We start from the raw sequence: 26,848 nt of genomic DNA, 5'->3' as shown, positions 1-26,848 counted from the left end.
CTTTCCTTGTTTGCTCCTAAAGGGAGTTTTATTTGGTATTTTATTATAACCCCAGTTTTACAGTGAACCTGAAGCTGGGGTGTTCAGGGACTTTGTTCCTTATTACATGACGAGTAAGTGGAGGTGGGGTAGCAGCAGACCCAGAACTTATTGCCAGAGTTCTAAAAGGAGCAAGTTTATTGAACATTTTTTTTATATGCAGTTAAACCAGTGTTGCAACTAATAGTACCTTCAGTAGATCATATAAAGCATTTAAATAAAACAAGTACCTGTCGGCTTTGAAACTGCATGAAACAGAACTTTGTACCCATCCAGCTATACTGATAACTAGCATTCACAATGAACTTGTGTTTTCCCAAAGTCCTTTATATCTACTGCATTTCATTCTTATCCTCACTGTAAATTTTGTGTGTTAGATCAATGGTGACATATGTGGAAATAAAGTACAGGAATGCTTTTTCAAAGACAAAGATCAAACTTAACTAGTGGTGGGACTCGGGCTACAATTTGTTGGCTTACACCATGAGATTATTGATTGTAGGGTGACCAGCTCATCCCTGTTTGCCTGGGAATTTCCTCGTTTTAATGCTGAAAGTTTTGTGTCCTGGGGAAACTCCTCAGTCCCAGGCAAATTGGAATGGTTGGTCATCCTAATTACGTGTCACATGTGGAGGTGGACTGGACATGGGGATAGGTTTACCATATATAAAATACAAGGCACTCATTTAAATCTGAATTCCAGTGAACATGAAGTAACTTTTCAGTATATGAGTAAATGTCAAATACTGCATGGGATACATGTACTTTAACATTTGTTCATTGTTTATCTGAAATTCAAATTTAGGCATCTTGTATTTTTATTTGTTAAGTCTTGTAGTCCTAAGAACGAAGGAAAATTTTGGTGTGTAAAAGTGGACCTAGATGCTTTTTAATGGACCTTAGTCTCCACACATTTGTCTACTTGAGGAAGCACCATCTGGCAGTTTCTTTTTCTGGGGTACGACTCTTGTCCTTTCAGTTGTGTGGGCAGGATAGATGTAAGAGGTCAGGATGAAGATATGAAACTAGATTTGCCTACTGCATTAAAACGTCTGTGCGTGTATATATGTGCGTGCGTGTGTTTGAAGCAGTTCTTCTTTATTTGTCAGGAAACCCAACCCAGATTTGAGCCCATTTCATCTTTGTTGGAAAAGTCTGTGAAGGAGTAGCACATTCTTATGGATCACCCATAGTGTTTTTAGATTGTATATTAAAACGTATGTTTGTTGTTGTTTAGATAGTACATTGACAATGACTCAAAATGGAAAGGAAGTCAAGGCTTCACCCAACCTCTTGCACCTATCTGGTCTGTTGGAAAATGAACTTTTGAAATGGACCTTAGAAATCTCATAGAGTGGTTTTTGCTTTTTTTTTTTTTTTTAAAGCAGGGGAACTTACCTCCCTCAAAATGTGTGTGTGTGTGTAAAAATATCTTCTGTAGAAGAAAGAAATGGGTTCTTAGGGTTATTTAAATCTTCATTGTTGATGATTGCCACTACTACAAATTGATTTGGGAGTCCTAGGCATCAGTAGAATATAGTCTTAAAAAGAGATTTAGTTGAATTCCATCAACATTAATGGTGAGCAAATTAAGATTTAGTTACTTGTACAAGGTCTCACAGTAATTAGTAGCAGAGACTAGGGTCTGTGTATGCATGTATGCTTCTCATTGAATGTGTTGTAATTCCTATTCTGTGTCAACCTGAAATGATATAAGTTTTCTTGACCAATTTTCTGTTTCCTGTTTGATTCTATGCCAAGACCTAGAGTTTTTTTGTTGTTGTTGTTTTAAGAACATCTGGCTTAGACTTGATCTGGAAAAGGAAGATGGAATAAATGTAGATTAAAAAAACAACAGTGTCTGCTCCTGGCCAGGTGGCTCAGTTGGTCGGAGTGTCATCTCATGCACCCAAAGATTGCAAGTTCAATGCACAGTCAGGGCACATACCTAGGATGTGGGTTCCATTTGGGTAGGGGTGTTCATAGGCGGTGGCCTATTGATGTTGCTCTCTCACATCTATGTTTCTTCTCTCTCTCTGTCTCCCCCCCTCCCCCTCCGCCGCCCCCCTTTCCTTCCTCTCACTCTAAAAATCAATGGACATATCTTCGGGTGGGGTTTAAAAAAAATAAGAAAAAGGATCAGGGTTATGAAGTCCTGAGGTCTGTATTTGTGGTTCAAGAAAACTTTTCAAGCATCCCATTGTTATTATAATAAAAGGACTAAAAAAGTTCACAGTAGATAACTGAAGATTGTGGAAAGATAGTTGGTTCTATTCAGCTGCTTTTCAATTCTTAATCTAAATATATCCATGGCAAAGACTTTCTGGTTTTCCTTTCTTCCCTTTCTCCCTCCCAGTATATCTCCTTAGGGCCAAATTTTATTTTCTGAAGTTAGAATAAATACAAGTTTAATAGCTTTCTTAAAAAGAAAAAGACCAAACTATTACTTTTTCATCAAATTTCTAGTTGTGAACTGAAAATTTATCTAATCAGATGGTGCTATGACTCAATCCTCTAATAATGTCTTTAACTGACGTTCTGGTCCAGAATTTTTTGACCTTGTTATTTGTTGTGTAGAGAAAGTAATTACATGCATTAGTGATCTTGATTTTTACCTGTAGAGTCTAATTTCATTCTTAGAGAAGTGACTGTTGAGTGGTCAGAGTTGAAATCTTCAAGGCTGTTAAAGATTGTGTTAATAGGGTTTTAGAAAGGAAAAAATCCTTTGTTTTTCCTTTAGTAAAAGGGAGAGTGAGACCCACTGTATTATGTAGTAGTGAGTTCTTATTGAACTTAGGCAAATAATAATATTGCAATGAAAATAATACTCACTCAGAGCTTCCAAATTCTGGAGGGATCAAGTGGGGGAGAAAAAGATAAATGTTTCAATTCTGCTTACGAAGATATAATTTACCAGATTGCTCCAAGTCATAGGTAGCCTAAGAGAAAAGGTTTCCTTATATCTGGAAAATGAAAGATTAAAGAACCAGTACTATTTCAAATAAAAACTCATAAAATTATAATCCTCAGAAATTCATTGTCTTGTTATTAAGCCTTATTGGTTTTAATCTTTCTGTTAGAAGCTTTATGAATCTAGTTTTTCATTGAGTTCTGTAAATTTTCACCCAGTTCAAAGGTATGATCTTAAAACTTATCAGAAACCTGTATTTTAGAGTATCAGAGTCCTCTTCATGAATCTCTGCAAAAAAGTATGAGTAATATGATGACTCTGTAAATGACAGGCTTAAGATGACATGGTTAAAGATCTCTGATTACATTGCAGTTGGCAAAGAAATTTGCTTTTTTCTACAACACAGTATTTTCAGATAACAACTAGAATTACAAGTGAAAACCTATCAGGATATTGTAGATTCTTTAGAATTTTATATAATTTCTGGAAAATTCATTTTAACAATATGTGCATATAAGTACAATATAATTATTTCTTATTAGACTAAAGTTTTTGTGTAATTTTAGCATATCAAATAGGTCTAATTAATTTTATTTCCTCTTTTTATAAAGAGAGAGATGTCCCTTGAAATTTCTCAGGGATCTTTCTGAAAAATTTTCAAAGTTATTTTCAGGTTAGGAAAAAGACAGTTTAATGTGGGAAGGCGGGGGCAGGGCGTGGTGAGGGGGTAAGAGATCAATCAAAGGACTTGAATGCATGCATATGAGCATAACCAGTGGACACAGAGGGGTGATGGGGTGGGGGTGGTGAGGGCATGTGCTGTGGGTTGGGGGCGGCCAGGGAGAGGTCAATGGGGGGGAAAGGAGACTTATGTAATACATTAAAAAATAAAGAACTTAAATTAAAGAAAAAAAGACATTTTAGCCCTACCCGGTTGCTCAGTGGTTAGAGCATCGTCCCACAGACTAAAGGGTCACTGGTTCAATTCTAGTGGTCAAGGGCAAATCCTCGGTTTCAGCCTTTGTCAGGGTGCATGTGGGAGGCATCCAAGGGATGTGTCTCTCTCACATTGATGTTTCTGTCTCCCCCTCCCTTCCACTTTCTCTAAAAATCAATGGAAGAAAGATATCTTCAAGTTAGGATTAACAAAAAGAAAAAGACAGTTTAATTTTGTATGTATAGGAAGTTTACCAAACACACCAGGTGTTTTAAAACACTCGGTCAAATAGGATCACAGGTCACTGTGAAACAATATTTAGTTATCTACTTAATCATGGTGACAAAGACTTCACAGGCAAATACGGAAAGTTAAATATTTGTAAGTAAAATTTAGTTCTTTTAATATTAAGACTTGGTTTACATAAACAATAAAAAACCTGATGATAATAGAGCACAGGAAATGATTTTAATAAGACAAAATCTTTGCTTTTTCTTTATGATCTCTTATTAAAAGTATACCAATAGTACAGGAAAACTTTGTCCTTTTAACAGAGAAAAAACTAAACTCCAATTATGTAACAGCTATTTTTGGTATTTAAATTCACTTATTTAATTAAATTCATTTAAATCTTACTGACCATCCATAAAATCCCCCCCCCCCCAAGATTTCCTTTCCACAAACCTTCTACAACTTGTTCTTTTTAGTTTGTTTCATCTTATTCAGAAGTACTTTTTTTTTTTAAGGACAAACCATTTTAATTTTCTTAAAAATGCATTTGCTTGTATTAAAACTTTGACTGAAAACACATTCTATATTAATTAGAATTCTCAACCCTTAGAAACTTTAATTTCTAATGACAACTAAAAAGTAAGCAGTAGCATTCTTTGTATTGTTAAGTTTATGAATACACTTAAAATGTTTTTATTGTGTTTCTTTTTTTAAGAAAGAGAGGAAGGGAGTGGGTCAGAGAGAGAGAGAGAGAGCGCGAGCGAGAGAGCTAGAGAGAAATACAATGTGAGAGAGAAACATCAATTGACTGCCTCCTGCATACCCCTTACCAGGGATCTAGCATGCAAACTGGGCAAGTGCCCTGACCAGAATCGAACTGGTGACCTTTTGGTGCATGAGTTGACGCTCAACCAACTGAGCTTCACCTGCCAGGGCTGTGTGTGTTTTAAATACTGCTAGGTTGCTTCAGTGGACTCTGGATACTGCAGTCTTTTGCATACTTGTGAAACTGGTGGATGAAAATTGGTATGGCTTCATTTTAATCTCAGTTGCAAGTTAAGGAGAACATATTGTCTATATGTATTAGCCATCTGCATTTCTTCTTTTTTGGCTTCTCTGTACATAATTCTTTGCTCAGTTTTCCTTTCTGTTTGTTGCTTGATTTTTTTAATTTTTAGGAGCTCCACATATTTCATCATGTGTTATTTTTTTCTGAATCTTGTTTTCCTTTAGATTTTTCAAATGGTTTCATTGCAGAAATGTTAAATCTTTAAAATTTATGTGGAAGAATAAGTCTGTAAGAATTAATAGGAACATTTTGAAGAATAATGATAATGAGGGTCTTACCAGATATTTAAAGCAGTAAGTTCTCAAGCATTAGTGTACATAAAAACCACACAGATGCCATATAAAAACGTGCCACCACTAGAGTTTTGTAAGGTGAGGAAGGAGAGAGACATATCTGAGGATCATCATTTTAAAGATTCTCTTCTGATACGATTGGTTGACACACAGCTGCAAATTGGTTGACACACCATACATTTGGAATAGTATGGTGTTAGCAAAGCAGTTGACAGAGATCCAAGAAGTGGAATAGTGTCCAGAAACAGATCCAAGTGTAAGTGGGAATTTACTGAAGGTGACATTTTGGCTAACTGAGAAAAGGGTGGCTTATTGAATATATGGCTTCAGGCAGTTCATCTGAAAGAAAAGGTTAGCTTTCTCCCTTATACAATGTAGATAAGTAAACTATATTGATTGAATATCTAAATGTAAAAATTTTGCAAATACTATGAAAAATATAGGTGACCATACGTTTAGCCTGGGATGGAGGAGGCCTTCTTAACTAGATTGGGAACATGAAGGAAAAGATGAACAGATTTTCCAGTCTTTCACTGCTGCTGTGCTAATTCGTGACTATTTCGTTCAGAACAGAAGATCTTCACTATATTAAGCAGAAAGATTTCAGTTGTTGGGAAGGGCTGGAGGAACAGCTGCCACCGATGCCATCTTCTGGGCCTTCAGGCAGTGGGCATCGATCGCAGCTGCTGGCTCCATGTCACACCACCCTAGCCTCCTGATCTAGGAGTAAAGGATTATCTCAGCTATTTTAAAATCTAATTTTCTTGCCTCCAGTTTCTGCTACCTTCAGGTTAGCTATCCTCTGTATACACTTACTTTTTAAACTATGCATTTGTGTACACTGGAATACAAACTAAGTTTTTTCCCCAGCCTCAGAGGCCATAACAATTTGAACTTCACAGTTTGGGGCCTTAAACACCTGCTCTCATTTCCTCCTCATCCCCACCCTGCTCTACTGGAGTGGCTGATTGTTTTTTGAGCACCTCCTGCTTTTGGTGCTCTTCCAAATTTTGTAGTGTTATCTCTTCAAAATCTCCATTTTCTCTCTTCCTTCCCCTCAGCCTTTAAGATCATAAGTTGCTATTTGGTTTAAGAAAACCCAGAAGATTCCAGAACTAGCTTCTACCTTTCACTATACTCTTCCTGAGATGTTTACACTTAGTAGTTAGTGATCAGTACTTAGTGTTATAGTTATAGGTCTTATATGATCTATTTTGAGTTAATTTTCTGTATGGTAGAAGATAGGGGTCTATCTTTGTTGTTTTACATCCAGCTATCCAGTTGTTTCAGCACCATATGTTGAAAAGACTGTTCTTTCACTATTGAATTATCTTGTCATGTTGTTGCAAATCAGTTGTTCATGATTTATAGGGGTTTATTTTGGACCCTCAGTTCTAGTCCGTTGACCTATATTGTCTGTTCTTTTGCTGGTGCCAGACTGTCTTGATTATTACTGCTTTATAGTAAGTTTTGAATTCAGCTTTGTTCTTTTTCAAGATTAAATTTTGGCTATTCAGGCTATTTTGAATTTCCATGTGAATTTCAGGATTAGCTTACAGATTTCTGTATAAAGGCTAGCAAAGATTTTGATAAGGATTGTGTTGAATCTACAACAATGTGAGGAATGTAGCCTTTTTAACAATATTGTCTTACAATCCTTAAACAAGATGTTTTTCTATTTATTTACGTCTTTAGTATCTTTAAACAATTTTTGTGGTTTTCACAGCACAAATTTTGTGCTTTTTGTTATATCTAATCCTAAATATCGTAAATGCAATTCTTTTCTTAACTTCATATTCTGAATGTTCATTGCTAAGTGCACAGAAAGACAATTGATTTTTGTATACTCATATCTTGCAGCCTTTGCTAAAATCTTTGTTGTATTAGTTTTTTTAGTGGGTTACTTAGGATTTTCTTTCTTTTTTTTTTTTGGGGGGGGGCATTTTAAAACCTTTTTTATTATAAAGAAAACAATGCAGGAAAGTAGAGAGAATAATGTATTGAGTCTCCATATACTCACCACTTAAGTTAAATAAGTATTAATCTTTTGCCATATTTGATTTACATTTTTTAACTGAAATGTTGTGATATAAAATTATAGACATAAGCGTTTTTTACCCTGAAGGTAGTTCATTATACATCTCTACTTTGCCATCTTGACCAGAAGTCCCCTAGAATTTTCTGTACATTACAATCATGTCATCTGTAGATAAAAATGGTTTTTTTTATCACAAGATTATTTTATAATTCAAAATGCAAACATACAAAATTAAATTTCATGAGATAACATCATTCTCCTGGATTCCTAAAGTGCTTCTGTTCTTTGCAGCTCTGATGCCTGGAAGTGGCAGGACCTTTGTTTTCATTGTGCCATTTTCCTTTACAGAAACCTTCAGTGGTTCCCCATGCCCATGGCAAAACCCCAGGTTCTCTGGACTCATTCTCCAAAGTACTACTCAGTGCATTGTCAGGAAACAGCTCCGCATGGTGAGCAGAGCTTTGGGCAGTTGGGAGTCTTGGCTTCTTACCAGCTGTGCGTGGGCAGATTTGGAGGTGTCCTTGTCTTGTAAAACTGCAGAGTTAGACTTTTAATTTTTTAAGCATCATGTCCTTTCGTTCTTTGAACATATTTATTATAATAGCTGTTCTGATGTTTTGTCTGCAAAAATCAGACATTTGGGCCCTCTGAAGAACGATTTGTTGCCTGCTTTCCCCATATGTGTATATGGATCACACTTTATTTGCATGCCTTGACTTAAACTGGCTATTTTACATGCTTTATAGCGATTTTGAATTCTGATTCTGAATTTCGATTCCCTTTCCTTTTCTACAGCTTCTTGTTGTGGTGGTGTTTGCTTGTTTATTTGTTTAATAACTTGGCTGGCCTATTTCAGAGAAGTTGATCTTTTCTATAGTGTGCATCCTGTTGCTCCGCAGAGGACACAGCCGATCCTGGGTGCTACATACAGTGTATTTATCTACCTCTCCTAATGACTGTGGAGGATTCATGAGGAAAGGGACTAGGACTTTTATTCACTGTTGCATTTCTTGTACTTAGAGTAGTATCTCAATAAATCTGATGAATGCAGTGTATAAAATGACCAAAGTTTACTGCCTTCTTGCTTCACAGTTTAAACTGTCCTAATTGAAAAGTATCTAGAACCAACCACTATGGGAAGTGAATTTCATATTTGCTAACTTCAGTTGCTTTTTGCTATCTAGAATGAGAGAGTGGGAGCTCGCTGGGAAAGAATGCAGAGACTAGCAGGAGTTCCTCTGAGCCAGGAGAGGAGGCTATGGTGAATATGCAAAATGCTGCCATCCTTAATATAATGACACTGAAGAACAGGAAATGGGTACTCCCTCCTGGCCACTGGGAAGTGTTTGTGGATACTTGGGGTTAGTTTGGAAAAGCTGCCTTTTTACAGGATGGTGTGAAAACTTTTCTGTGGTAACTCCATTGTTAGTAGATACAATACAGATATCAAACATGGGTAGGACTTGACTGCGGCCAGTGCACTAGTTGCTGCTTGATGGGGGAAAAAATCTTAATTTGCCTATCTAATATGAATAATTTTTCTTTAAAGTTATTTAAAATGATTTGAACTAATTTCTTTCTCTTCCTTCTAGATTCTTACGGAAATCTGTTACTTCTACATTTTGAGTACTTATGAATAACCACGTATCTTCAAAACCATCAACCATGAAGCTAAAACAGACCATCCACCCCATTCTTTTATGTTTAATACATTTTATCATATCACTTTATACTATTTTAACATACATTCCATATTATTTTTTGTCTGAGTCAAGACAAGAAAAATCAAACCAAATTAAAGCAAAGCCTGTGAATTCAAAACCCGATTCTGCATACAGATCTGTTAACAGTGTGGATGGCTTGGCCTCAGTATTATACCCTGGCTGTGATACACTAGATAAAGTTTTTATGTACGCCAAAAACAAATTTAAGGACAAAAGACTCTTGGGAACACGTGAAGTTTTAAATGAGGAAGATGAACTACAACCAAATGGAAAAATTTTTAAAAAGGTAAGGTGATCTTTCGTTGCCTTTGAATTTTCTATGCATAAGATGAACTTTTAGAAGTGGTGGCAAGGGACAAGCCTGGCCTACTTCTATCAGAATTTGCTGACATGGCAGGAGAAATAGGGTAGGAAGGGGGCTAGACTGTGTTCTAACCTCTTTGTAGTCGCCAGCACTGATTTGTCCTGAATTTTCACAAAGACATTAAGAACTCTTGCTGGTGTGGGGCACTTCTGCACCTGCATGTCTACCAAGGTTTGGATAGAATGTCTAGGGCAGTTTTTGGTATGAAACCGCAAACTCCTGGCAGTTCCAGAAGCACCTCTGTGTGCTTGAGATTGCTCTAGGTTTTAGGGTGGCACCTGCTGTCTGTGATTTGAATGTATCATGTCTTGTCCTTGGGTTGTGGCAGTTGCATGGATTTTAAGAATTTCTTTTCACAAATCAGAAGAACCTGCCATTATTGACTTGAAGCAGGGGATAAGACATCCTAGAGGCAGTATAACATAGGGGTTAAGAATCTGGACTCTAGATCCAGAGTACAGGTTTAAATCTCAGCTTTTTCACTTACTAGCTAGCTATATGACTTTGGAAGAGTTATTTAGCAAATTTGCCTCAGTTTCTTTATTTGTAATATGGAGATAATGATCATGGCTGGTCTTTATTAGCATTTCTTTGAAGCAAGGCTGTTGTAAGAGCTTTACATATATCAACCTAGCTAAAACAATAGCTCTATGAATTAGTGTTATCAGACTTAAGATGACAACAGGGAGGCACAGATAGGTTGAGTAACCTACCCAAGGACATTACAGCTAGCAAGGGGTGAAGCCAGAACTGGAACCCCGGCTGTCTTGCTTTATTTGCGATTCATCAAACTTTTTCAGAAGTCTTGAAATAAACTCTGGTACAGAAATCCTATTATATTTCCTTGTTTGAAACTAGGCTCATTAGAAAGTGCATTAATTTTGGGTTTTGTGGATAAAGATGAGGCAGATATTTTCTGTTAGCCTTCCTCAGTGGGAAAGGGTGCTGTGCTAAGGCTGCTTTTTGTTGGTTTGAGTGGCAGCTGTGGGCAGGTCTGCAGACTGGACAGTGGGTGTTTCCACTGCACGTTAAACAGGGTAGGCTTTTTTCTCCCTCTTGGTCTCTTATATACACCCATTGTATTGCAGCAGGAACAGAGAAAAGGGGACCGTTCACAGCTGATGTAAGAGTGGGGTTGTGCAGGCCATGTGGCTTCTACTCGGAGTGTTTGCCAGCAGGAAGTGCAGACGTATCTTTTGACGAAGTGTGTCTTCATTTCATAGTTTCCATATTTGAAGACAGTCTTTAATTAGGAGAAGAGAGCTAATGAAGTAGCAATATCTAAATGTTTCCTCTCCGTTTTGAGGGGTTGAGCTTTGGGAATTAACCCTAGAGTGTATCTGATATGTTTGAAGCAAAGATACTCAAACCTTTATTTCCAATTAATGATCTGAAGCTTTGTTTCCATCTTATCCTAAAAGTATTTGAGCTACAAGTGGGGAGGTAAGGGAAGAAAATAGGCAGTGTGATGATTTTGCTCTAATTTTGCCCACAATAAGGTGGGCATCAGCGTCATCAAGACAGGCCTCTTTCTAGGGGGCACAAGTAGAAAGACAGAAGCAAAGAAGCAGAGGCTTGGCAAGCTCTTTCAGGACTGTTGTCTTACACTTTAAGTGTCATATGGTTTTATGAGACTGTCACAGAGCTAAGCATCTGGGATGTGTCAGCATCTCCTGACTGCAGATTCCCCAGCACCAAGTGCATTGTTCCAGCATCTTTTGAAATGAACAGTGAAACTGTTGGATCTCCAGAACATCTCTAAAGTACATGTACCTGAAATAGAACAAAGTCGCAAAGAATAACAGAAAAGAGCACAAGGCTGGTTCAGACATGGTGATCTAACCACCAACAACACTACATTTTTTTCTTGTATTTTATACACATTAGAGAGAAGAAAATAAGGAATTATATAATCAGTGTGCTTACAGAGAGATTTCACTATGACATTCCCTCTAAATTTTCCAAAAAGATAATAGAAGTCCTTATTTTTGTTCTTGGGGGTTGACTTTGCTTTCCTTTCCTCATCCTCAATGCCTACTTTTGTCTCATTTCTTGCTGTAGTCACATTTTTTACCCTGTTTACATAGTGCATGATATTCATTTTCGGAGTTATATAGGACATTAACATCGTAATTAATTTATGCAGTGGCTCGTCTCTTGGCCAGAGTTTGTGGTTTGGTTATTACTAGTACATTACTCTCCCAGACCAGAACTCTTGGTTCATCTTTTCATACTTGTTCCCCTCTGTCAGCCCCTTTGTTAAAGGTACCACCCGAAGCAAATGGCCCAAGGGAATAAAGCAGGAGTCTGATTCCCCCCTCCCCCCTTTATAGCCTTCCTCCCTCTTTAAAAGTGGCTTGTGCTTTGTTCAGGAACATATGAGATTAGATATTTGATAATGCTAATAATGAGACTCTCTTATCTCAAAAGAAAACAAAAATAAATTATTCTAATCCCTATTCTGATCCACTCACACTGCAGCTGAGGCAGTCTTCTGTGAGCAGCTCACCTTCCCTCTACCCAGTCACATCCCAGCTCCCTTCTCTAGTGCAGGCAAAGCAATGTGATTTAGTACTTGGGTCCTGGGATGAGGCTGCCTGGGTCAGATTCTCATCCTGTTACTAATAGCTGTGTGAGTTTGAGGAAGTTATATTATCTCTGTGCCTCAGTCCTCATATGTACAATAGCAATAATAATAGTAACTATGTCTAGAGTTACTGTAAGAGTTGAGTAAGCTAATTCTTGCAGCACACTTAGCACCTAGCAAACGGTAGTAAAAGTTGGCTGCCTCCCTCATTACCATCATAGTGATGATTACCAACCGTCCAGATTGCTTGAATATTTGCACTTTCTCTGCCTCCCTCCCCACAATCTATATATATATAAAAGGCTAATATGCTAAGTGTCCCTCCGACCGTCTGACTGGCTGCTATGGCACACACTGACCACCAGAGGGCCGACACTCAATGCAGGAGCTGCCGTGATGCGCACTGGCCATTTATAAAGAATTGGCACCGTGGACCTGGCACCAACCAAACAACACTTGGCTTCCCCCAAGTGAGACACAGGCCCCGCCACCACCCCGGAGTGACAGCTCACCCAATCGCAGCCGACATTGCCAAGACCCCATGGCACAAAATGTGACTCACAGCCCAGCCCAGAAATGGTGGCTGTGGGTGCTGGGTAATGACATCACGTAGCAACGCCTGGCTTCCTCCCCCTACCAACTAGCCTCCTTGCAATTTCTTCAGCCCAGGAACATGATTTGCTTTATAGCCAGGTGCAAACATTTTACACTTTAACCAAATGTCTATGAAGCATTTTCCAGTGCCTCATCACATTTGATCCTCACAGAAGCCTTGGAGTAGGTAGATAGGAGACTCGGTAGAATCCTATTTTCATTAGCCGGAAAACGGAGATTTAAAAAGTTTAGAAACTGGACCCGACTGAAAAGAAGTAAGAAATGGTGGACCTTGAAAATGATTTCAGGTTTTCTCATGCAGAATATAGTCAAACACTCATGTTGTTAAATATTTTACCCTTTGTTCTCCCTGTGTGATCTACAATAATAACTTGCTTCGTGTTGATATTTACTGCTGTGTTGCTGACAATTACCTGAAAGAGAAGTTGGGGTACTTCACTGGGCTGGAAAAAGTTGAGCTAAATTAGAAAGCAGGTCTAATTAAGCAAGTTTATTTTATATATATATAAAAGGCTAAGTTGACTCGCGCATGTGCAATACATATAAAGCTCTTGCTGGCGCCAATTGCACATGTGTGTTTCAATCTGTCATTGTTGATTGTGAATTTGGTTGGCACTTCTATTATAGAGAAAGGGTGAATAGCGATATTAAAATATTTCTTCTAATTAATTTCCTTTTAATGTGCACGAAATTGTGCACCAGGCCTCTAGTTTGTTTATAATGATCTTTATTTGCAGAGAGAAAGGTTAAATGAAGCCAGCTGTACTTTGCTAAGGAGGCAGGAAAGTACATAATTTTGAAATATTTCTCTTCTAAATGGTTATAGTAAAAAAAGTCCTGGTGCCTATAGGGGTTAGGCTCAGTGACCCGGAACTTGATCTTAATAGACTGTCTCATTCTTCAGGGTCCTGAATGGTTATTTATATGCTTTTATAGAATGTTCTATATGTTACCTTCATTTATTTTTATTGTTTTCTTTTGAGATAAGGGAAGCTCATTATAGCATTATCAAACATCTAATCTCATATGTTCCTGAACAAAGTAACTTAAGTTCTTGTGTTCCAGGAAGTGCTAGTGTGAATGATAACATTGATATTTACACATGTGTATATCATACCTGTCATGGAATAAAAATCCAGCCAATTAAATGTGAGGGAGGGAAGTTACTATAGGGATAATCTTAATCCTCCCCTTAGGTTTACAGAGAAGAGGGACAGACCCAGGGAGTGCGTGCTCCTTGAATTCTGTGCCCTAGGCGCCTTGCCTTATCCTCGTTCCTGCCCTGGCCCAGCCAGTTTGAAGGACAGAAAGAACAAAGTTGTATTTACAGGAAGGGCGTCAGGGAGGAGGGCTGGAAATGAGCACAGGGAAACCTGCACTGCTAGGTCCCTTAGGGCCTTTAGGCCAGGTAAGGTTTTTGGACTACATTTCTACCAGCAGGGGAAACACTGGAGTATTAAACAGAGCAATTAGCTGACTTATATATTAAAAAAACAACAACACTAGTTACTATAGCAAGAATGGGTTGTAGAGGAATAAGAATGGAAGCGGGTTGCCTAGTTGGGATTCATTAGTTCTGGGGGAGAGATGGACTAGGGGTGGTCAGGAATGGACATAGAAATTTGGGAAGCTCTTCGAAGCACAGTCGTTGTGAGTTTGGCTTTTGTCAGGGACACTTCAGCCATTGTAACACCTGAGGGACTCTGCTACGAAGAGTGTTGGTACAGATGGGTGAAGGTTATTGAACTTGGTGGTAGGTAGGTAAGGGAGTTTCTGTTTAATTTCTAATTTCTCAGTGAAGTATCATCACCTGGAAGTGGAGAAGGGTGGCAAAGGGTGAGGAAACGAAGATGCTAGGGAAGTGGTGAGATCTATGATTCTGGATTAGTTGTCAGAAGTATAGGCAGGGAATAAATAAATTTAATCTCAGGCTGGGCTCACTATAGGGACAAAATTAGGGTTAGAAACTGTTCCAGCACAAGTCAGATAAAATTATGAGGTCCTCTAAATGTAACATTTATGGGAAAGATGACTACTGGAAGATTCAGTGTTTTAACCCTTTGCACTTGCTTGCTTTTTTCTCAATTCCTTTATTCTAATGCTAACCCTGTCGAGTCACACTCGACATCCGAGTGCAAAAGGTTAAAGAATTAAATGAAAGTCAGATTTTGGTTATACTTGCATTAAATTCATGATTTGATTTCTTTGCCACAAGGTGGCACCATCATATGGCTTTACATATTTGGACTATATATGTGACTAGAGGCCTGGTGCACGAATTTGTGCACCGGTGGGATCCCTCAGCCTGGCTTGCAGGATCAGGCTGAAACTGGCTCTCCAATACCCCCTGCGGGGTCCCGGATTGAGAGAGGGCACAGGCCAGGTTGAGGGACCCCACCAGTGCATGACTGGGGCTGGGGAGGGACATGGGAGGTTAGTCAGCCAGGGCGGGACCGTGGGATGGCTCCAGGGCATGTCTGGCCCGTCTCGCTCAGTCCCGATTGGCTGGACCCCAGCAGCAAGCTAACCTACCAGTTGGAGTATCTGCCCCCTGGTGATCATAGCGACTGCTCTACCGGTTGACTGACTGCCCCCTGGTGGTCAGTGCACATCATAGCGAGCAGTTGAGCCGCCTTAGCATATCATTAGCATATTATACTTTGATTGGTTGAGCAGATGACTGGACACTTAGCATATTAGGCTTTTATTATATAGGACTAGAGGCCCGGTGCATGAAATTTGTGCACGGAGGGGGGGGTGTCCCTCAGCCCAGCCTGCACCATCTCCAATCTGGGACCCCTCGAAGGATGTCCGACTGCCCGTTTAGGCCCGATCCCACTAAACGGGCAGTCGGACATCCCTCTCACAATCCAGGACTGCTGGCTCCCAACTGCTCGCCTGCCTGCCTTCCTGATTGCCCCTAACCACTTCCGCCTGCCAGCCTGACCACCCCTTAACCACTCCGCTGCATCAGCCTAACTGCTCCTCTGCCAGCCTGTTTGCCCCCAACTTCCCTCGTCTGCTGGCCTGGTTGATCGCCTCCAACTGCCCTCCCTTGCAGGCCTGGTCCTTCTCAACTGCCCTCCCCTGCTGGCCATCTTGTGGTGGCCATCTTGTGTCCACATGGGGGCAGGATCTTTGACCACATGGGGGCAGCCATATTGTGTGTTGGAGTGATGGTCAATCTGCATATTACTCTTTTATTAGATAGGATGCCTTTTCGGAATACATATATTCTCTGACACTTAAAAGCTATACATTTAGATTCTTGAATCTGGGAGTAGCTAGGAGGTAGCTCATGCTTATCTTTAGAGTATAAAATTCTTAATTGCAATCCAGTTCCTGCATGTTTTGGCCCAATTCTCATCTGTCTTCTCACCCCCACAGAGCTCCTTTTGAAGTTTTGGAGCTCCCCATGCTGAACATGTTGTGGGGGTGAAGAGCAAGGTGAGAGTTTGGGACCACTAACATTAAATAAGTATTTTAAATACAGTGGTGTTATCCATCAAAATAAGTATTTCTTAAGTTCATTATTGAATAGGACACTAGAGGGCAGCATTTATCTTTTTTCAATTTTATCTCCATCTTATTTCTGAAAATTTCTTAAATGTTGTATGCATTTTAAAAAATGAATATGATTTGATGGTTCTAAGGTGTGTGACATATATTGATGACAAAGCCATATTTGAGAACTATATATTTTTGCAGTGAAAGGAGCTTTTAAATCAGTTTGTATGTAGTTGGGGATTTATAGTCTGATCTAACCTAAAGATAAAAATACGTTAACCAGCTTTAAAAGGAGATTGTAACTAATGTAGACTCAATGTTACCTGAACTTCTGGAAAGCACAGATGAAATATTGAATGTCTGGCGGTGCCAGTGAGTATTCTGGTCCAATCCTGGTCACGGAAAGAGACTTGTTCACTTTGCTTATCCAGTGTCAGATACAGCCATTCAAATTGAACCGTCATAAACATTTTTCTTAGCTTGGGGTCTGGCCAGTTTTTTTTTTTTTTGTGTATTGTATTTTACCATCTGATACTGAATCCAGGAATTCATAAGTAAACAGAAAGTAAAATTTTGGTGTCAGTAATGTTTAATACTAGGCTAAATTTTCAATTATTAGACAAATCCTTTAAGTAAATAAAATCTATAAGTGAATTATTAGTATATGACCCTTGAGCCGGAAATGTGACCTTTAAGATCCTGTCAAACCCTGAATATTTTTGAAAAAAAACACACACAAAAAAACACCTCCCCCCCACAAAAAAAGTTAAAGATTTAGCATAAAATTTGAATTGTCATAGAAGATATCACAAAATAGCTAATTTTCAAAACAGATTTATCACTTGAAACCCACTTTTTGTTAAAAAATAGCTTAATTACATGCAAACATAACTTTCTTATTTGTCAAAATTTGGAACACATCCTGGCTTTTTAGAAACTAATATTTTGGTTATATTGAAAGCTATTTGTGTGGTTTTTGTTTGTTTTACCAGGTTATCCTTGGACACTATCATTGGCTCTCCTATGAAGATGTCTACGTTAGAGCTTTGAATTTTGGAAATGGCTTACAGGTGTTGGGTCAGAAACCAAAGACCAACATTGCTATCTTCTGTGAAACCAGGGCCGAGTGGATGATTGCTGCACAGGCGTGCTTTATGTATAACTTTCAGCGTACGTGGGCTTTCTTTTTCTTGTCTTCTGGAAGAGTGGACCTACATTATTGTGGGAGAGATATACTGACTTTTATTATAAATATTTCACTCTTACGAGTAAAATTCTGATGTTATTTTTCACCTTGCATTCAGTGGAGAATTTGTTATTACTTAAAATTACTGATCTGTTTTTGGGAAAAGGAACTAGTTGTGGAACAATTGGTACAGTCGCTGTAGTAAGTGGACTTGAATCTACTAATAGGGGACTATCTGGGTATAAGGAGCCATGTCTATACACTGCTGTCATCTCTCAGGATTTCCCCTTTGAAGGTGGCATCATTTTGTTAGGCCACTTCTATCAGAGGTAGCAGTTGCCCTTTAAAATACTTCCAATACTCAAATCCAGGTGATAGGCTAAACGATAGAGAATTTTTATGTTGTGTTTATTTGAGTAGTATTCATGATGCCTCAGTCTGTGAGGTAGTCTTGGAAGCTTAGTTGAGAGTTCTTGGTGCCAAAATGTGATATTAAGTATGGACATTATCTTATCCTTGAGATCAGGATTGGGGAATGTCCGGCCTGCTGGCCATATCAGGCCTGAGAAATCTTTTGGTCTGGTCCTGCCAAGGTATTAGGGGTGAGTTAATTAAATGGCTGAACAAATATAGCAGACTAATTTTTAAGTTGATAATTTTGTATGGCCCTGAGAATGATGTTAAAACTATCCAAATGGCCCTTGGCAGGAAAAAGATTCCCCACCCCTGTTCTAGATGAAACAGAAAAGGTTCTTTTACCAGATTTCTTGCTGTAAATGCCTTCACTGTTTTTTTTCCCCCTTTAAATTGTTACACCTTTTTATTTTCACAGGTTTAGGTTTATAAAGTGTTTCTTTTGAGAAGCTTGAAAACAATCATTTCTTAAAGTCACGTTAAGTCTTACTCTATTGAGTTATTACTCTATTGAGTTAAGCAGAAAGCAATTAAAAATCCACCATATTATTTAATTTCAACATTTTAAAGAATGTTTTTCTGTAGATTTTTCTGCTTTGGGATAAGCAGTACTGACACTTGTTCATGCTATTACTGTAACATGTAATAACTTAAATCTGACAATGTGTTATTTTAATTGGTATATATTTTTTTTCGTATTTTAGTACCAAGTAGTTAACATCTGAGATTGACATTTTAGAAGTCAGATATGATTACTTCCAATATGACAGTCCCATAATAACATCTATAGGTGAAACAAAATAAAATTAAATATTTTTAAATTTTAAAGTATTGAAAACCTTGGGGGAAACCAGGATAGGGTAAGTAGGCATAATGTTAATTAGCATATTAAGGATTTGGGAAAACAGTACAGTTAGATCTTTAACTATGGATCTAATGATGGAGGGTTCAGTATGCTCCCTTCTGATTCATATACACTTTCAAAGGTTTTACCTATATTTAGTATGCCCTTGAAATGTTCAAGTATTGACTTGCCCTTCTTTTCCCTATAGTTGTTACGTTGTATGCGACACTAGGAGGTCCGGCAATTGTTCATGGACTAAATGAAACAGAGGTGACTAACATCATTACTAGTAAAGAACTCTTGCAAACAAAGTTGAAGGTGAGGACTGGAGTTGTTTTAATAACTGTCCAATACTTTTGAATTTTCAGTGTCATGAGCTTTATTGTTGATGCTTAGTTCTTTTATGATCTTTAAAATCCTTATTATCTTTATAAACTTATAGGAATATCATTTTATTCCTTTAGTAAAGAAAAAGTGGATTTCATATATACATATAACTAGTGCAAGAGAGTTAAAAATTATTAATATTCTCATATCTAAGGTGGAGTTTATAAACCTTTTTTCTTTATTGTGCTCATCTATTTTCTAGTCTATTTTAAATTAAATTTTAATTTTGAAGGGTTATTTTTAAACTGATAATTTTATTTCTGAAGCATTGAGTCATTATGAGTTTTGAGAATTTTTTTAAAGGGAAAAGAGAGATTTTATGAAACTACAGGAAAAATGCGCTTCTTTAATTTCTAGATAACTCCCCATTAAAAAATAATTTCTGATTAAAAAAATACACAAGTTTATAAGTGAGTACTATTCTTTCCCCTTCCTCTGCATCTGTTAGCCTCTTATTACATAAGGGGATTGGCTCCCCTGCAGTTTAGGCAGCCTATGTTTACATGCCCATTTTGTGAGGAAGTAACTTTGTTGATCAAGGTTTTACCAAAGAGCAAGAGATACCAGTAAATCTGGTGCTAAAGAATAGTAATTTAAATTTCAGACCAGTATTTCTCCATCTAAAAAGGGGTATTCCTACCACCCCCCTTTATTTTGAGGCAAGAAGTTAATAATTCATTGAATATGGTAAACTGCTTTCCTTGTGATCTGGACCATTTGCTAAGCTACTTCATGAAGAATAATGAACATGGTGAATGCTTGTGTGTTTCCAGGATATAGTTTCTTTAGCTCCACGCCTGCGGCATATCATCACTGTTGATGGTAAACCACCTACCTGGTCCGAGTTCCCCAAGGGCGTCATCGTGCACACCATGGCCGCAGTGCAGGCTCTGGGAGCCAAGGCGAGCACGGGTATGTCGCAGCTCCCTGACCCTTCTGTGTGCTCTGCAGGGACCCTGCTTTCCAGAATAATTTCTAGACCATCTCTCTGGGAGTAAGATCACTCTGGGTATACTTCCATCTACCCTTTCAAGAAAGGTATAAGGAAAAAGTCAAGCAGTAATCTACGAACGTTCTAAAAATAGTATTTATTTGAATTTAGTTTTAAACATGTTTTACTTTATATAATTTTTCCGTTTTCTTTTTTCTGGTAATTTTAGATGGTTTAAAGTTAGTTTTATAACTAATGACATTAAACTTGTCCTCTGTGGAATAATTATTTGTGAGTATTAAAAGATAGCGAAACCCAGATCCCTCCTTTTACTCTCTGTTCCAACTGTACCTCTTCCAAAAGGGACATCTTTTTATCCTCCATAGCTGGGCACGGTGACTCCAGGATTTCCTTCTCTCAAATAGGTGTCAGAAAATGTTAACAAGTATATTGGTATTTAAGGATATCATAGAAAGCTGCTTAGATGCTGGGGTATATTTCCTTTCTAGTTGGACACTTCGTGACTAATTCAGTGTAAGCATTGGCTGAACTCTGGAATGGGGTTATGCTGACATTAATTTTGGGCAGATTGAATTTTAGGTGCTGGTGGGGCATTCAGATGTCGCTGTCTAGTGGGCAGTGACTGTACAAGTCTCGTACTCTGCAGTGAAGTGTGGTGTTAGGAGATTTAGAAGCCAGAGACAGTTTGTTTTTTTGTTTGTTTTCTTCTACCATGGATGGAGAGCCTCCCAGTTCACTTTGAGGGGCACAGCCCTAGTCCCCAAAGGCGATGAGATTGCTTGCTGCTAGCACCTCCTGTTTAAAGTGCTGCTATAACAAACAGCTTAGGTGCCTGGCAGTTAAGTTTTAATTAGCTGTGGAGTAGGTGAGGTCACCCATGGAGATTGGTGCATTCAGATGCCACCCAGGATTGGCCAGAGAGGAAGGGAGAAATCATGTCTCAGTGAGGCAGGAGTCAGCAGGACCAGGTGCACAGGCCGAGTCAGATGACACAAGGAGAGCAAGGGGACCATTGACTTAGCAGATGTCACCTCAGAGAACAAGTTCCAAGAAGTGGGATGAAGGCGTGGATGTAGATTAGGGAGTGAGCACCTGAATGAGAACAATTGTTGAAAAATATGTCTGCAGGCAGGAGAGGAAGGGTTCACTTGGGAACATGTTGAAAATTTTCCCCTGCTTACTTAGGAAGTCCACATTTAGGGTAGTTCCCGGATTAATTCAGGCAGATCATCAGTGCCACCCACGATCCACTTCTCTTTGTCTACCCTGTCTCCTCTGTAGGATGTTGGCTGCTGTCCTTAGGCTTGTCAAATGGAGGACGTTGTCCTTAATACAGAATTCTGAGTGTAGCAAAGTTAACTTACCACTGCGAAGCAGAGAACATTTTTAGCAAATGTCTAGGTACCCTTGTTCATCCACCCTAATTTTTAGTTGCATATCTGGAATAGCCTTTTATCTTCCTACCTCCTTCCTTGCCTTTCTAAATTAGGTAGCCACACAGCAGCTAAAGCGATCCTTGTCCAGGATGATGACAAAGCAACATTGCTTTCCCCCAAGTGAAATCCTAAGTCCTAGCGTAGCCTCGAAGGCTCTACATGGTGTGGGCCCGGCTGCTGCCTCCCTTTCCTTCCTGCTCCTTTTCTCTTGCTCGCTCCTCCCCACCACACTTCCTACTGCTCTGTACTTATGCCAAGCACATTCGTATCTCGGGGCCTTTGTACCTGCTTATTTTCTACTTGACACAATCTCCCACTCTCAGGGTTTTCCTGGCTCTTTCTCACTTTTTTCAGGTCTTTACTAAAATATCAATTCCAGAAAGGCCTCTCCTGACTTTTTCATCTAAATGGCTTTACTTGTCTTGCTTTATTTTTCTTCATAGCTTTTATTATATGATAGATTTATATGTTAGTCTATCCCAACAGACTATATGTTCTTTATGTGCCGGGACTTGATCTGTGTGATTACAATGAATAATTGTTGAATTGAGTTAATAAACATTCTTATGAAAAAAATCAGTGCTTTGGCTAGATTTCTTAGAAGTGTATTGTGTATGTGTTTTTCTCCAAAACAGAAAACAAACCTCAGAGCACACCGGCACCCTCAGATATTGCAGTAATCATGTACACAAGCGGGTCCACAGGACTTCCCAAGGGGGTCATGATCTCCCACAGCAACATCATTGCTGGCATCACGGGGATGGCGGAAAGGATTCCACGCCTGGGGTATGTCTTAGCGAGTAAATGCGGGGAGGCCAGTGTTAATGTCTATTATAGTAAGCCTCCCTGGCTCTTCTCTCACACAACAACACACATGGAGTCAAATTGATGCCCTGAGGGCCTTCCCATGTGCCTTCTCAAGCTTGCTCCCACTGTAGTCACTTTCAGAGAGCGCGCACCTGACCGTTTCTTCTCACATCTCCCTTTTCTTTCAGAGAGGAAGATGTTTACATTGGCTATTTGCCTCTGGCCCACGTGTTAGAATTGAGTGCGGAGCTTGTCTGTCTTTCTCACGGATGCCGCATTGGTTACTCTTCACCACAGACGTTAGCAGATCAGGTAAATTAAGTGTCTATGACTCGAGATACAAAAAAATCATAGTCATTTTTAACACATTTTCCCTGACAGTTTGGCACTATATTGTGGAGATGACAGTTCATTTTAAAATAAGCACTTGCTTTTTAGATTATAAGTAAGTTAAAATGATGAATTTATAATACATTTTTTTAATCTAAGAATTTCATTGAATTTTAAAATAAGAATCACTACATATAGATCACTTTTTCTCTCTATAGTCTTCAAAAATAAAAAAAGGAAGCAAAGGGGATACCACCATGTTGAAGCCAACACTGATGGCAGCGGTTCCGGTAAGAACTGACCACTAATTAGTATTGAGTTCTCAAGAAGTGTCATCTGCTACAGACATACATGCCAGTGGGAAAGATACTGTGGTTGAGGAGGTTATGTAGGGTTTATCCTCATTGATTTTCTGTATTACTTGAAGCTCTATGGATATAGTCCGTCTTTATTGTCATATCATCAGTGCCTTTCTCTAGATAGCTTCTTGTTCAAATTCTTTTCATGAGGTTTGTTTGCTGTTAGTAGAAACCTGGAACTCAACAGGAGATAGGAGAGAAGAGTTAAGATCACCTCCTTCTAAGCAAGTAGTGTAATTACCTCCTGAGTCCTCAGGAAAGTCTGGCCTAGATACCAAAAAAAGTGGCCCAGAAGTTGGTGCCACTTTGAATGGGAGGGGCCTGAGAGTAAGGTTAATGGAAGTGAGACACAATGATTTTCTCTCCCTATGTAAGTCTTATGTGGCTTTCTGATTTTGTTTGAAAGTGTTGGGAATTATCAGATATCTGAGTGCTCATGTCTAAGTATAATTACATAGTTATTCCAAAATCAAATATAAATGACTGGCGATTTTGGAATTTCTATGGGTATATCGTTTTCTTAGTGCTATCTTGCTTTAAATTTTCAGGTCATGTAAAAATTCAATATAATTTGAAATTGTAGAGGAAAAACTATTTGAAGTCATTAAAGTATATTTCATAGTAGTAATAGGCCTAGCAAGCAAAATATAGTGCAGACAAGGAAAATTTCCTGGGTGCAGCATTGAAAGACAAAACCAGCCAAAATAACCCAAGGTCCTCTTGAGAGCGAAGAATGTGGTACTCTATAACTAAAATCATTTCATATAGTTGTTTATTTACTTAATGAGTTCAGTTTTTAGTTCAGAATAAATAAGATGAAAAAAAGCAATATAAAAAATCAGTAATGATATATTACTGCCCAAATGCTTTTATCTTTTTACTACTAATGAACTTATATGTTTGCTATTAAAAGTTATTTTCACAGAAACCTCATTTTTAAACTAATTTTGGCTGTATCTTAAAAATGTGTTCCTGATGGGATATATCTTTTGAAACGTCTCAATATTGATAGAACTATTAATTTGATGTGAAGATTTTAATATGTGTAAGGCAGCCGATAACATCATTAACTGTATTAACTAATTTTTATATGTATAGGAAATCATGGATCGAATCTACAAAAATGTCATGAATAAAGTAAATGAAATGAGTAGTTTTCAACGTAATCTGTTTATTCTGGCCTATAATTATAAAATGGAACAGATTTCCAAAGGGCGAAGTACTCCCTTGTGTGACAGGTAAGGAAAGGTTCTCCCTCTGGATAATTGAGTTGCTTTGTTCAGATCAATAGCCCTGTTAATTGAAGTAGTGGTAAGAAATAAACTTATTTTAAAAAGTAAAGAGATACTTTTGGCGTGGCTCAGTGGTTGAGTGTTGACCTATGAACTAGGAGGTCATGGTTCAATTCCTGGTCTGGGCACATGCCCGCGTTGCGGGCTGAATCCTAAGTGTGGGACGTGCAGGAGGCAGCTGATCAATTATATTCTCTCTTATCATTGATGTTTCTTATCTCTCTCCCTCTCCCTTCCTTTCCTAAATAAATACATTTAAAAAAATAAGAGGGACTCTTTAAAAATTCCATCTTGCATACGAATATGAGCAATTAAAAGATTGCCATTTTATTTGACAAAAATTTCCACTTACTCGATTTAATAATGTGCTTATATTTTATATGGACACTTGTGTGATTTGAATTACTTTAATTATTTCCCTTTGCTTTTAAATGTATTTCAATCCTATTTTATAAAAGAGTAATATGCAAATTGACCATCAGTCTAAGACACATGATGGCCACCCCCATGTGGTCAAAGATGGATGCCCCCATGTGGACACAAGATGGCCACCACAGATGGCTGGTAGGGGAGGGCAGTTGGGGGCAGTTGGGGGTGACCAGGCTGGCAGAGGAGAGCAGTTGTGGGGGACCAGGCCTCCAGGGGAGGGCAGTTGGAGAGAGACCATGCCTGCAGGGGAGGGCAGTTGTGGGGGATCAGGCCTGCAGGGGAGGACAGTTGTGGGCGATCAGGCCAGCAGGGGAGGGCAGTTGGAGGGAGACCATGCCTGAAGGGGAGGGCAGTTGTGGGGGATCAGGCCTGCAGGGGAGGGCAGTTGTGGGGGATCAGGCCTGCAGGGGAGGGTAGTTGTGGGCGATCAGACCAGCAGGGAGGGCAGTTAGGGGTGACCAGGCCAGCAGAGGAGGTTGGGGGAGACCAGGCCAGCAGGGGAGGTCAGTTGTGGGAGTACCAGGCCTGCATGGGAGGATAGTTGTGGGGGGACCCAGGCCTGTAGGGGAGGGCAGTTGGGGGGGGACCAGGCCTGCAGGGGAGGGAAGTTGGGGTGGGGGGCAGGCCTGCAGGGGAAGGCAGGGGTAATCAGGCCAGCAGGGGAGGACAGTTAGGGGTGACCATGCCAGAAGGGGAGGGCAGTTAGGGGCAATCGGGCTGGCCGGGGAGCAGTTAGGCATTGATCAGGCTGGCAGTGGAGTGGTTAAGGGGTGATCAGGCTGGCAGGCAGAAGCAGTTAGGGGCAATCAGGCAGAGGCAGGCCAGCGGTTGGGAGCCAGTAGTCCTGGATTGTGAGAGGGATGTCCAACTGCCCGTTTAGGCCCGATCAGGATCGGGCCTAAATGGGCGGTTGGACATCCCTCAAGGGGTCCCAGATTGGAGAGGATGCAGGCTGGGTTGAGGGACATCCCCCACCTTCCGTGCATGAATTTCGGGCACCGGGCCTCTAGTATGAATATAAAAGGGCAATAAAATGTGACTAATTTTTTGTGCTTAAAGTGTTAACTGACCAGTTTTACCACAGATCTACTAATTTTTTGTTTTTGTAGTGCTAATAGAGTAAGATTTAATTATACAATATTGTAGAATTTAGAAATGAAAGTATTATTTTCTAATTATTTTCAAGATTATTTTTTATGGGAATACTAAAGGCCTGGTGCACGAAATATGTGCACAGGTAGGGTCCCTAGGCCTCGACGGCAATTAGGAACTCCCTTCCCTTCCCTGGCTGCCGGCCACTGGCTGGGGCCTCCCTTTGTTCCGCGCCACCCCCTGGTGGTCAGCGCATGTCATAGCAAGCACTTGAACTCCTGGTCTCCTGGTCGAATTCCCAAGGGGACACTTTGCATATTAGCCATATATATATGATAGATAGATATGGGTTAATATGTTTTTCAAATGTTTTACTTTATTTAAAACTTTATAAGCTTTTCCCTGCCTTTTAGTTATCTCTTTAGCGAGATATATAACCTACTTTGTAAAGCCTATTATTATTATTATTATTAAACTAGAGGCCTGGTGCACGAAATTCGTGCACGGGGGGGGGGGTCCTCCCCTCAGCCCAGCCTGCACCCTCTCCAATCTAGGACTCCTTGGGGGATGTCCAACTGCCAGTTTAGGCCTGATCCTGGGGATTGGACCTAAACCAGCAGTCGGACATCCCTCTCACAATCCAGGATAGCTGGCTCCTAACCACTTGCCTGCCTGCCTTGCCTGCCTGATCGTCTTTAACTGCCCTCCAGCCCCCGCTGGCCTGGTTGCCCCCAACTTTCCCCCCCTCTCCCCCACCGGCCTAGTCGCCCCTCACGGCCCCCCCAGCTAGCCTGGTTGCCCCCAACTGCTGCCCCTGCTGGCCTGGTCGCCCCACACAGCCTGCTGTTCAGTCGTTAGGTTGTCCCTCACTAACCCCCCTGCTGGCCTGGTCGCCCCACACAGCCTGCTGTTCAGTCATTTGGTCGTCCCTCACTAACCCCCCCTGCCAGTCTTATTGCCCTGCGCAGCCTGCTGTTCGGTCATTACTATGAGGGCGTCCTGACC

General features: G+C 39.7%; 1 protein-coding gene and 1 non-coding gene across 4 annotated transcripts in view; one reads left to right on the top strand and one right to left on the bottom strand.

The window, feature by feature from the left end:
• ACSL3 (acyl-CoA synthetase long chain family member 3) overlaps positions 1-26,848 on the top strand; it is a 52,161-nt gene that overhangs the window by 11,804 nt on the left and 13,509 nt on the right. For all 3 annotated transcript variants that reach the window (XM_054722766.1, XM_054722765.1, XM_054722767.1), the window contains exons 2-9: positions 9,111-9,528; positions 17,308-17,485; positions 18,968-19,077; positions 19,920-20,058; positions 22,170-22,320; positions 22,530-22,653; positions 22,890-22,961; positions 24,129-24,268. In XM_054722766.1, the coding sequence (XP_054578741.1) occupies positions 9,151-9,528; positions 17,308-17,485; positions 18,968-19,077; positions 19,920-20,058; positions 22,170-22,320; positions 22,530-22,653; positions 22,890-22,961; positions 24,129-24,268 (1,292 nt within the window). In that variant the 5' untranslated portion in view covers positions 9,111-9,150. The remainder of the gene's footprint in view (positions 1-9,110; positions 9,529-17,307; positions 17,486-18,967; positions 19,078-19,919; positions 20,059-22,169; positions 22,321-22,529; positions 22,654-22,889; positions 22,962-24,128; positions 24,269-26,848) is intronic.
• On the bottom strand, positions 20,813-20,933 carry LOC114232867 (small nucleolar RNA SNORA68). The gene has a single exon (XR_003618983.2). It is a non-coding gene; the product is annotated as a small nucleolar RNA SNORA68 (small nucleolar RNA).

This window comes from Eptesicus fuscus, chromosome 11, assembly GCF_027574615.1.
Source record: "Eptesicus fuscus isolate TK198812 chromosome 11, DD_ASM_mEF_20220401, whole genome shotgun sequence".
In the NCBI taxonomy this organism is placed as follows: domain Eukaryota; kingdom Metazoa; phylum Chordata; class Mammalia; order Chiroptera; family Vespertilionidae; genus Eptesicus; species Eptesicus fuscus.
Note: the sequence above shows the minus strand (reverse complement) of the source record. Positions and strands in the feature narration are given on the sequence as shown.